This window comes from Cercospora kikuchii, assembly GCF_019650295.1.
Source record: "Cercospora kikuchii DNA, contig_00005, whole genome shotgun sequence".
Taxonomy (NCBI): domain Eukaryota; kingdom Fungi; phylum Ascomycota; class Dothideomycetes; order Mycosphaerellales; family Mycosphaerellaceae; genus Cercospora; species Cercospora kikuchii.
In genome coordinates, this window is record NW_025408586.1 from 746,040 (window position 1) to 757,550 (window position 11,511).

The 11,511-nt window shown below is 51.2% G+C and overlaps 5 protein-coding genes across 5 annotated transcripts; 4 read left to right on the plus strand and 1 right to left on the minus strand.

Annotated features, from left to right (window-relative positions):
- Nucleotides 1-272: 272 nt before the first annotated feature.
- Nucleotides 273-1,857, minus strand: CKM354_000808100 (uncharacterized protein; the record flags this gene model as incomplete). Its single annotated transcript, XM_044803449.1, has 6 exons — nucleotides 273-293; nucleotides 359-378; nucleotides 480-705; nucleotides 766-1,540; nucleotides 1,605-1,753; nucleotides 1,810-1,857. The coding sequence occupies 6 exons, from the start codon at nucleotides 1,855-1,857 to the stop codon at nucleotides 273-275; spliced, it is 1,239 nt and encodes a 412-aa protein (XP_044659384.1).
- A 1,085-nt stretch (nucleotides 1,858-2,942) lies between these two features.
- On the plus strand, nucleotides 2,943-3,806 carry CKM354_000808200 (uncharacterized protein; the record flags this gene model as incomplete). Its single annotated transcript, XM_044803450.1, has 2 exons — nucleotides 2,943-3,105; nucleotides 3,163-3,806. The coding sequence occupies 2 exons, from the start codon at nucleotides 2,943-2,945 to the stop codon at nucleotides 3,804-3,806; spliced, it is 807 nt and encodes a 268-aa protein (XP_044659385.1).
- A 746-nt stretch (nucleotides 3,807-4,552) lies between these two features.
- Nucleotides 4,553-5,459, plus strand: CKM354_000808300 (uncharacterized protein; the record flags this gene model as incomplete). Its single annotated transcript, XM_044803451.1, has 2 exons — nucleotides 4,553-4,929; nucleotides 4,988-5,459. 2 exons carry the CDS (start codon nucleotides 4,553-4,555, stop codon nucleotides 5,457-5,459), a joined length of 849 nt encoding a protein of 282 aa, XP_044659386.1.
- Nucleotides 5,460-6,680: 1,221 nt separating this feature from the next.
- CKM354_000808400 (uncharacterized protein) lies at nucleotides 6,681-9,514 on the plus strand (the record flags this gene model as incomplete). Its single annotated transcript, XM_044803452.1, has 2 exons — nucleotides 6,681-7,651; nucleotides 7,702-9,514. 2 exons carry the CDS (start codon nucleotides 6,681-6,683, stop codon nucleotides 9,512-9,514), a joined length of 2,784 nt encoding a protein of 927 aa, XP_044659387.1.
- Nucleotides 9,515-10,085: 571 nt separating this feature from the next.
- CKM354_000808500 (uncharacterized protein) lies at nucleotides 10,086-11,496 on the plus strand (the record flags this gene model as incomplete). The annotated part of the gene is made up of 3 exons (XM_044803453.1): nucleotides 10,086-10,853; nucleotides 10,912-11,081; nucleotides 11,148-11,496. 3 exons carry the CDS (start codon nucleotides 10,086-10,088, stop codon nucleotides 11,494-11,496), a joined length of 1,287 nt encoding a protein of 428 aa, XP_044659388.1.
- Nucleotides 11,497-11,511: the final 15 nt, after the last annotated feature.

The following is an 11,511-nucleotide window of genomic DNA, read 5'->3' on the forward strand; positions in this document are numbered from 1 at the left end:
CAGACTTCGTTTAATGATTCACAGCATCTCTCTTCGCCTTCTTCAAGTCCTCCGAAATTCTTCTGTTCTCAATATTTCGCGCCTCATCCGGACTGACATCATGAACCCAGATATCACCAATATCCAACATCTTATTCTCTAGCTTTCTCGTCATCGTCTTGACGATATCAGCATAACCCGGCTCGTTGTAGACATTGAACAGCTCCAGAGGATCTTCTTGCGTGTCGAATAATTCCCATTCTTGATCTTCTCCTCCAGCTTGCGTCCCTGTGTTATTCAAGCCTAAATTGTATCTGATACCACAAGTCAGCACCATAACTACATCCCAGACGCAAAGAAGAAGAGAGTTCAAACTCACCAATAAATCAACTTCCACCTCTCATTCCTCACCCCATAATGCGCATAAGAATTATGAATCGCATCCCGATGCATCCAATATCGATGATACGCCAATTGGTCCCAACCCCCGGGCGTTGTACCTTGAAGACTACTTCGGAAAGATTTTCCTTGCATATAGCTTGGTGTACGAAGACCTGCGATGTCGAGCATCGTGGCGGCGAAATCGACGTTTTGGACTATGTCTTTGATGATTGTGCCAGGGGCGATTTCGCGGGGAAAGCGCGCGAGGAGGGGCATTTGGAAGGAGTCTTCGTAGATGAAACGTTTGTCGAACCAGCCGTGGTCGCCGAGGAACATGCCTTGGTCCTGAGAAGGAACTCAGGGTCAGCAAGCAACATTTGAGATGCGAGAAAGTACGAAACTCACAGAGGTGTACATAATCAAGGTATCATTTGTTAGACCTTCTCTATCGAGCCAGTCGAGCATTCGGCCGACGTTATCGTCTACGGATTGTACGACTCGGAGATATCGTTGCATGTAGCGTTGGAATTTGAATTCGGCAAGTTGTTGTTGTGTTTCGAAACGGAAGAGTTCGCCAGTGTTTGAGTCCGTTAATGTTAGGTTACGAGGGTCCTTGGGATTTGGAACTTTGCGTTCGAGAGAGGTACCAGGGAAGAATAGAGCGCCGACTTCTTGTCCTCCTTGCGGCTGAACGAGACCGAGGTCGAAATAGGTCAAGTCGTCCGCGACACGCATCTTGGCTTCTCGTGCAGCATTCGCTCGATGCTTGTAATCATCTGTGAATGTATCAGGCAGCTTGATCGGGTCCTTGTAAAGATCTGCATATCGTGAATGCCATTCCCAACTTCTGTGCGGCGCTTTCTGGTGGTACATCATGAAGAATGGCTGCGATCTGTTCCTGCTTTCGAGCCAGTCGAGGGCGATGTCTGTGACGATGTCCACGGCGTAACCGGTCTTAGTGATCTCTTCGCCGTTCTCGATGAAGTCTGGATCCCAGTAATCGCCTTGCCCGGGCACAACGTTCCAGTAGTCGAAACCGGTGGGTTGATGATCGGTGCCTTCGCCAAGGTGCCATTTACCGATCATGGCGGTTTGGTATCCGCCCTGCTTCAGGCTCTTGGCAACATTTGGAAGACGGTTGTTGATTTTATCGTTCAGAGTGAAGACGCCATTGGCGTGGCTGATACATGTAGTTAGCTTGCGTGTACTTGAAATAAGCCTTCCTTTGACTGTATTGGCTATACCTGTGCATGCCCGTCAAGATGGCAGCTCTGCTTGGTGTGCAGATCGAATTCGTAACATAGCAGTGATCAAATCTTGCTCCTTCGGTAGCCAGTCGGTCGATGTTTGGTGTGTAGTTTATGCCATGTCCATAAGCAGATATCGATTTGGCCTGGTAGGAACTGCATCAGTACATTTGCTGCCCATGTACACGAACACTGTACACACTGCATGGTCATCAGCCATCATGAAGATGATGTTTGGTAGCTTCACCATCTTGGCGGTACTGTGAAGTCTTGCCGAGGACTTCCTGCGAGACAGTGATCGAGAAGCGACCGGGCTGGATACTGCTTCTGTTTATGTAGTAACATCATGAACTGACTATACCCGCATCAAGTGGACTCCCTCAGGGATCTTCGAGCACTAGTCTCCGTTCTTCGCATAGGCTTGATCAGAAGTTGCCAGGCAGTAAACACGAGCGATTCGAGGTTGTTGGCAGCACTCATGCAGCGTGCGTTGCTGCTTTACAACCAGTGGACTTGCCATATCCTGGCACGGCTGAAGTTATACAAGGCGTCAAAGATAGGACAAGGTCATGCATATCGTTCATCTTGACGACAAGCTCGCAACGTCCGCCCTCAATCCCTGGCAGAAATGCGGCCTGCGCGTGCCAAGATGTATCACGCACAATGGACGACTCATCTTGAAGGTACGGAGTCGCTTCTCAGCCACATGGCACCGGCCGTCGGTGGGTTCCATTTGGGGGTACTTCATCGTGTGGCTTGCCACCAACACAGGTCGATTAGATAGAAAGCAGGCCGAGAATGGCGGAGAAATATCCGCTTGACTCGGGTTTGAAGTGTCACGAACTGTGCAATGGCTTCTGAGGCATGCTACCCTCATATCAGGCAGATCTTGATAGTCCGGCAAGATTTTAAATGGGTTGAAGATGAATCAGAGGTGTTGTCAAATCGCATATGTTATTTCTAGCAAGAGCAGAGCAGTCGTTCTCGAGGTCTCCTCCAACGGCTGGTCCCGGCACAAGGCGGCTTTTAGAAAGTCAATCTGCTCGCAGCCATCCCTCCGCGCCGCACGTGCAGCACCTTCGGTTGATCGGGTTATTCCCCCATCTTGCCTGCCTTTTTCCCTTTTTGACAAACGCAACTGATAGGCTGTATCGTACATCTATCGTACGAAAGAAACGATGCCGTCTTCGACAATGTACTTTCTCTTGACTACGCGCGGCACGATCGCATGTCTACAACCGAGATGTAGTAGGTCGGCTGATTGAACGGCATAACTTTCTCTGGAGCTCTCTTGTTTCCTACGCTTGCTTGCTCTCTCAACGATTCATCTTCACTATGGCATTCGATCTACCCTCTCCACCGTTTGTGGACGTTCCTGGAACTGCGAACTTTCGCGATGCGGGCGATGGCAAGACGTTTAGGAAAGGTCTCGTTTACAGGTCTGCGGACCCGAGCAAGACGACAGCAGAGGGGATGCAGTTGTTGCGCAACGACCTGGGTAAGTTGCATACCATCTATCACAAAGTCAATACTGATTCGCATGTCACTTCCACAGGCATATCCGCAATCTTCGACCTCCGCTCGCTCCCCGAAATCCAAAGAGACGGCCCCGAATGGCAAGGCGCAGACAAAGACGCCGCAGACCCCTTCGCAGAACACGGCATAAAACGCTACTGGACCCCCGTATTCGCCGCCCAAGACTACGGGCCCGAACAAGTCGCCCTCCGCTACAAACAATACACTCTCGCAGGCAGCGAGGGCTTCGTGAAAGCCTACACAGACATCCTCCTCGCTGCACCCGAAGCCTACACAAAGATCTTTCGACATTTAGCTGCGGCGGATGCGAAGCCTTGTTTGGTACATTGTACTGCAGGGAAAGATCGGACGGGTGTGGTTGTGGCGTTGTTGAAGTTGTTAGTTGGCGTGGATAAAGAGGCTATTGCTGAGGAGTATGCGTTGACGGATCAGGGGTTGGCGCATTTGAAGCCGTTGTTTACGGAAAGGCTTTTGAGGAATCCTGCATTGCAAGGGAATAGGGAAGGGGTAGCGAATATGACGAGTAGTAAGAAGGAGAATATGCTTGCGACGATGGATATGATAGAGAAAGAGTTTAGTGGGGCGGAGCGGTATATGCGGGAGTACTGTAAGTTGGACGATGGAGAGATAGAAGCGCTGAAGAAGAATCTCGCAGCGCGGTGATTCGGCGGCAGTTGCTAGAATATGAGATTTTGGCTTCGACAAGTATATCGAAGTCTTCGCCTGACGCGAGCTGGACATGCGCGAATATTGGCTAGCATTCGCTGAGAGGTGTGCTTCAGCTCGGCTGAAGCAAGCATGCCGAGCATTTTCATCGCTTGCATACACCTCGTGGCATGACCAGACCATCCATGCCAGTCAACAAGAGAGATTTCGCCAATGACCAGAAATTGTACAAACGAGTATTGCTCGCTTCAGACTCGAGACTACGTTAGAGACATTTGACTTGAGAATCGCATCCAGGGCCGCAATATATCTTGCCACGTGAGACTAAGGAACTCCGCCCGCCCAGAGCGCCATCAGCACCTGTCAGCCAGCCCTGTTCCTTCGCTGGTATAGGCGGTGGCTGAAATCATGTACAATGATTGACTGGCATAGGGCCACACTCTTGTGCACGATCCGTAAGTGGAAGGCGCTGCACTCGGCGAACGACTATGAAGCTGCCCTCACTCGGCATGCAGCTTTACGGTTCACCTGGTTGGTCTTAAGGTCTATCGGCTAGCCGCTGAGACTACGATGGCTTGCGCAGACGAGGCACATCTGCATCCAAGATGGGCTGATGATCTTGGCCACGGGCACGCCGAATAGCTTGCCGATGGTGGTAGCAGATGGCAGCGTTAAGCTTAAGGACAGGACAGGATATGTAGCTGGTGAAGCCCCAGCTCGTCCGGAAGTCACTCGCGAGCAGAATGTATCTCTTCCAATTTGGTTCTTTCGCTGGTCTTGCCTGTCTCACAGGATGTGCTTTGGGAAGTCCGCTTGGTATTGACAGAGAATGGAATGCCTTAGATAACGGCCATGGCCATGAGTGTCCCACCTTCGACTATCAACACCAAGACAAGTGGCCCAACTTGAAAGCCGAGTGTGGCAGCGGCCACCATCAATCACCGATTGATCTCTCCAACGAGAAGTGGTCAACGCTCCACAAGCCATCTTTTACCTTCCCGAGAGGCCACATCACGCAAGGCAGGGTGTTCAATCGCTGTTTTGGCCCCGAATGGAAACCAAACGACCAGTACCACGCGCCTGCATTGCATTTTGATGGGCAAGCGTACAGTTTATTGCAGTAAGTGCAGTCTCGAGCAGATTTGTGATCATCGAGATGATAGCTTACCTCTCTAAAGATGGCATACCCACACCCCCAGCTCGGAGCATGCGGTCGTCGGCGGCAGGACTGCTGGCGAAATTCATTTCGTCTTCGGTGATGACTCTGGACCTAAGTCAGTCTTCGGTGTACCACTGATCCACGGCAACTACAGCAACTTCTTCAGCTCCCTGCTAGGCAATGATGGGGCAGCATGGCCTGGAGTCAAAGATCCGTCTACACAGTTAGAGATCGCATTGGACTTCTCTGAATTCTTCGATGATGTTCACACCGACAAGTACTGGACTTACTCTGGTAGTTTGACGACGCCGAATTGTACAGAGGGTATCAGGTGGTTCGTCAGTGGCTACAAGCATTCGATTAGCGATCACGAATTCACCAGACTTAACGAGGTCAGCATCGATTCTGTGCGAGATCTTCAGAAGATTGATCGACAGTTCGAAGATAGCTCTTTTGATGATGTTCAGTGGGTCAGGCATGAGGACATGTAGGAGGCGGAGACGAGTCGCAATTTTCTTGGTTGGTTCTTGTGATTGTATGTTGACCCGTGCTCAGGAAGCATTTGCGGTACGTCTCGGCTGTGTCGTAATAGCACTCAGCTACGTGTTCAGACAGCGGCATTACCATGCTGGAGTCTTGCAGAATTATGTCAGAGGCTGAAATCTCTATATTGCTGCGAGTCCACAATTCCGGTTCCTTCATCAGCATCTTTGTTTGCGAACAGAAAATGTCCCGCAGGCGTGTCGATGGCGCGAAGAGGTTTCGGAGTTGTTCCCGTGCGCCCGAATGCTCGATCCCAGTGTGCTGAATCTTTGCACGACGCAATGCTTCAGTATGACGGGGTAGCGAGCACAAGGACATGTTGTCTTTGATACAAGTCCAGTGGAGAGATGACGAGGCCTGGTGAGCTGGTCAGCAGCTGTCCGCCGGATTTTCGTGGCCGAAAGCAGGTCCCGCCGTGCTCCCGAAGCTCGATTTCCGACTCCACCAACATCTCACCTGCAAGCTATTTTGACAACACTTTTCACGCCATGGATCAGCCTAGCCTCATTGGCAGCAGATACATGTCCAATGCACGAGCTCCAGCAGCGACATGAGGCGTGCTTGGCGTGCATGTGCTTCGCAGGATGCTCTCTCAATGGAAATGGGAATGGCGACCGGCCGCTCCTTCGTCGCATCACTTCTGGAGCGGGATCCCATCGAGCGGACGAGCTGCACATATCCTGGAATCTCGACTTTGTCCAGAGAAGACTCCGAAGTCCTGAAGTTCCCTTCCTGCAAGTCCAGCAATCAAGCGGGTGAGCACAGCCTTGTGTATGCAGCCGCGGCCAACCATTCACATCTTTACTGCAAGCCATCCCCGATTCTGGAGCACAACTCACGCGGTGTGCACCCTCAGTCCAGCGAGCGCATGACAGTGCCAGTCTAGACACACGCGAGCTACAGCCTTGTTGCCGCCACAAAGGCTGAGGCTGTGATCCTTGGGTACATACTGAATGTACACAGCCCTCCAGCCATCATATTTCGCTCAACTTCAAACACTCGAGCGCGCTGCACTTCTTCGTTTCATCAGCGTCGCACAAACACATCCTGCGTCTTGAAACGAGTGACAATCTGCAAGCTGCCGTCGACCGGACCGAACGACGTGCGTATTGCCGCTTTAGCGCGATGAGCATGTGAATATTTGATTTGAGTACGAGGCGTCACAAACAATGTCGACACCTGATCGCGCCGAGCAGCGGGGCCTTCTGAACGATGCATCACCAGTCCCAGCTGCCGGGCCAACTTCGCCAACAGTCACCTCCCCAAGACATCGCCCGGGATATCAGAGGGTGCCGACAGTTTCTTTCAGCGACACTCCGCCCACAGAGGCGACCACAGCCATGGCGGCGGAGGAAGAGAAGATTTCTACGCGATATTCCAATGACAATGCCAGGTGCAATCACGGACTAGGCATCATCTCAGGAGGCACTCGAGATCAACAAGCAGATATCACACCCGCGACACCACAGCAAAGCGCTTCAGCAAGGAACTCGAGCCGGATGGAACAGAGTTACACTCCCTATTCGGCGTCCTCGAGTGCGGCCATGACTGGTTCTACCAAGTTCGAAGAATCATTCGATATCTCTTACGATCCTAAGCATCATGCTTCACGAACATCACTTCAATCTGGAGCACCATCCATCTATGCCAAGTCAGATGCTGGCTTACTGTCGGTCCGCACGGCGTACAACGAGTTTGCGCCGCACAATCACTGTCCCAGCAAGAAATCATACAAGCACGGACGATTCAGCAACTGGATCTCAATGACCATCCTGATACTGGCCATATTCTCGACCGCTTTCTCGCTCATCTTCCTGATCATCGCCTTGCGCGGACCGAAGTATGGTCGCAGAATACGAAACGGCGGCTCATTGACACCGTCATCGGCGGCGTTTCTCACGTCTTTCTTTGCGAAACTCATTGAGCTTTCTTTTGTGACCGTCGTGGTCGCATTCATTGGTCAAGCGTTGGCGCGCCGCGCGTTTAAGCTTGAGCGGGCGAGAGGTATCACTCTCGCTGAGCTGAACATGCGAGCATGGATCCTCCAACCTGGAACAATGCTCACACAATGGGAAAGCGTGAAATATGCGGGCATTTCATTCCTTGGCATCGTGTCTTTTCTCGCGGCACTGTTTGCTATGTAAGCTTTTCGCTTCAAAATTTGGTCCTATCTATACTGACAGATATTAGTCTGTATACCTCAGCCGCCACGGCACTCGTGCAACCTCAACTAGTGCTTCCTGGCTTTGAGAATAGATTGCTGCAAGCCAATGTGAGATCGCAATATGCAAACCCCAAGTACATCGCGCAAAACTGCAAGACCCCTATCAAGTCGGATTACGACCAGGAGTTCAGCCAAGCGAACGTCGATTCCTCCGAGACTACTTGCTTGCAGATTGAGTACGCGGCCAATGCTTTCAGCAATTTCCACTCCTACCTCGCCATCTGGCGAGATCACGCCCTCGGATATGGGAACGGAACAGATCTACTGGAGACAAGGCCTTCAGGATACGCTCAATTCAATGGAAACACCACCGTCGTCGCGCCCTGGATCGAGCAAACAAATGTAAATCAGACCGCGTTTCCCAATTACATCATCAATAACGTGACCATGGCCATGCCACATATGGGCATCGTGCAGGCTGCCATCGACCCGGCAAACGATATAATGCAGCCGTCGGAAGTCCAAGGCGCACTGTACAACATACGTGCCTCTGTACCATCGCCGATGGTGAATGTCATGTGCTTGACGATGACCGAAACGCAGCTGAAACCTTTCGTATGGCAATTGTGGGACGACAGAAACATGACTGCTTGTAACGAGACCGATTGGGCCACCAATCGACCATGGCCAAGATGCGCCGATTACAACGAGACAAATCTTTATCTTACAAATCGGCCAAATTGGGACGAGAAGCTTGAAGATATATTTCATTGGGGTGAGAAATGGGGCCCCAAAAATTATCCCCCAATCTTTCCGCATCTACCAAGTGACTACAACACGCTACTGAACGATACGATTGGGTCGAGCAGTGGCTGGGGAAGGACCTCCATCTATCTTCTCCTCAAAGGAGGTCCAATGGATGGGGTAGGATCGCCAAATCAGGTGCCCGGTGGACCAAACGGCACAATGCAGGCCAGCAACTACGCGCTTTGTCAATTGCAAGCAGGCCTTACTCCGAACTGTGTTAGTTCGTACAATGCAAGTATCTCCGGAGGCAGTATGGAAGCTGTATGCGAGACTGGCGACGCTCTGGAGTACATCCGCAGTGAGCCAACTGCGCCGCAAGGCATATCCACCCTCAGTAAAGACTGGGTTAACATTGGTGGCGAGTGGGCAAGAAGTCTGTCGCTGAACGCTGGCCTACTTAATGGCAATGCATCGAATGCACGCCTACTCTCGCAACTCATCGTCACGTCAGCAGCCAATCTTAGTAAATCTCTACCTTCTACAGCAGAGGCGCTAGCAGTATTGTCCGGAAACACTCTACTACAAGGCTCGATGGACACACCTTTCACAATGTTCTGGAATTACACAAACACGATTATAGATGGCTCACCGCAATACTTCAATGCTTCGGTACGAATCCAGCAATACGCCAGCGGAGGATCAGGAGCGTTGCAGAAGCCATTTTACGTTGTGCTCGTGGCCGTATTTGTGATCAATGCGGCTATATTGGCATACTTCTTCTGCCACCGAGACTGGTATACAGACTTCTCTGAGCCGGTGCATCTGTTCTCATTGGCAGTCAATTCTCCTCCGAGTTACGAGTTGGCTGGCAGCTGTGGGTCCGGTCCAAGTGGAGAGATGTACAAAACCAGCTGGAAGATGCACAGAGATGGCGAGCATTTCTATGTGGACAGCCAGAAGCAGACTGGCAGCACCACGATGGAGGTTGACAGTCCACGATTCAGTCGCAGGAGGCTCACGCAGACGTTCGAGATGGGTTCTCCAATTGTGGGAAAATTGAAGGACAGGTTCTCCAGGCAATCGTTCACTTGATAATGTAATTCAGATGCTGTCAGAGAGATAGGACTTTCGGAGGGCAGTTCTCCCCGAATACACACTGCGGCATTGCCGTTCGCGCTCATCGGCTGATGCACTTGTACCCGAATCTGCTCTTCACGGGCGCTCTGTGTGATAGAGCATTTCCCAGCTAATAGATAAGCCGTACTGCGTGCACATTGGGCTGTGTCGCGTCACATGGGCGACTCGGGTCCTGCTTGTAATGCAAACACATATCATCGGATGTTGCACGTCAGGATGGTCGTGGGCCACGTTCGGCTAATGCACCTGCACAAGTGTTGCTTATGCAGAACTGAGTTCGCGGAGCTGGAGGTGGCGTTGATGTAGCCGAGAGCCCTGGTTCGCCTGGTTCATGGTCTGGCCAGTGTGGGCCATTGGGTCAGCATCATTGACAAATCCCTGCAGAATCCACTGTGCTATCTCCAACAACACCACAATCTACTATTGCTCAGACTCCGAACCCCCGAGACAACAGATATTTTTGAAGCGCAAGCTGCAAAGCGTGATTGCGAATTGATCAAACACCTCCGCTGGGCGACTGCACAAGATGACTGCGATCCCAGAATTCGCCTACGGGTCATCACCACCTGTGCCGGTGAAACCTCAGCAGCCAGAGCAGGTAGCAGAAGGCGTAACACTCCTCAGACCGCTTTCAAGAAGAGGCCATGGACCTGGAATGATCATCCTCGCACCAAACGACGAACGAGCCGCACCTGTCGAGATCCAAGATGGAATACCTTCACTACGAATGAAATGGGCCGAAGAAGGTTATTGCGTCGCTGAAATTCGACCAAATGCTTCGTCCGGTGCACTCAAAGCCGCAGTACAGGCACTCGAAAGCTGTGCTGAATGCGAGCCAAAGGATAAAATGGGCCTCATCTGCTACGACACGGACCTGTGGTCAAAATCCGCTTCCGCGGTGGAGTCTTTGAAAGATCGCATTGTGGTTGCGGCGATTTACGCAAAAGCTTTGCAATTCGAGCAGATCTCTTCACAGGCTTCTGTGCCTACGATATATCATTTGGCTGGAAAATCGGAGACGAAATCGACGGCTACAGCCAACAGCAAGATTTACGAATACGCAACCACAGAGTCGAGTTCTTTTCCGGTACCGTTCTATGAGGACTTCCATTATGCTACAGAAGCTGTTTCGCATTCACGGAATTTGGCGTTCTTCAAACCGAGAATGAATGGACCTTATTTTGATCTTGAGTTGCTGTGGGATGAGCACACGTACTATGAGTTTGAGAATAGGAATGTTGAGCATACGATGGCGACGATGGTGGAGGAGCCTTATGTGAATCATGTTCCTACGGTATGCGATACGGCCCTCTATGACCTCCGAACACACATTTGCTGACATTCTTTCACAGCTCACTGGTGGTATCGGCCGCAAAAAGCTGACGAACTTCTACCGCGATCATTTCATCTTCAGCAACCCGGACGATACCGAGCTCGAGCTCATCAGCCGAACAGTCGGAATCGACAGAGTCGTGGACGAGTTCATCTACAAATTCACGCACGACAAGACGCCAGATTGGCTGTAAGTCCTCCCCATACCTCTCTACACCCATTTTCATATCACATAGCTAACAGTCATTCTCCCCAGCTTCCCTGGTGTCCCGCCCACCTTCAAATATGTCCAAATCCCAATGATGGCAGTCGTCAACATCCGCGGCGATCGACTTTATCACGAACACATTAGCTGGGATCAAGCTTCTGCTTTGCGACAAATTGGTGTCCTGCCAGAGACGCTGCCTTTAACAGTCGAAGTGCCTGCTGCGGCCACCAATGGAACGAATGGTCATGTCAATGGCAATGGTGTTTCTGCGCATAGTAATACTAAGCAGTATGAAGTCACGTTGCCTGTCGCTGGAACGGACACGACGAATAAGATGCGGGATAAGAATTCCGTGGCATCGAACGGAATGTTTGAATATAAGGCGAGAGAGGTTTGAAATCAGGGTGATGGT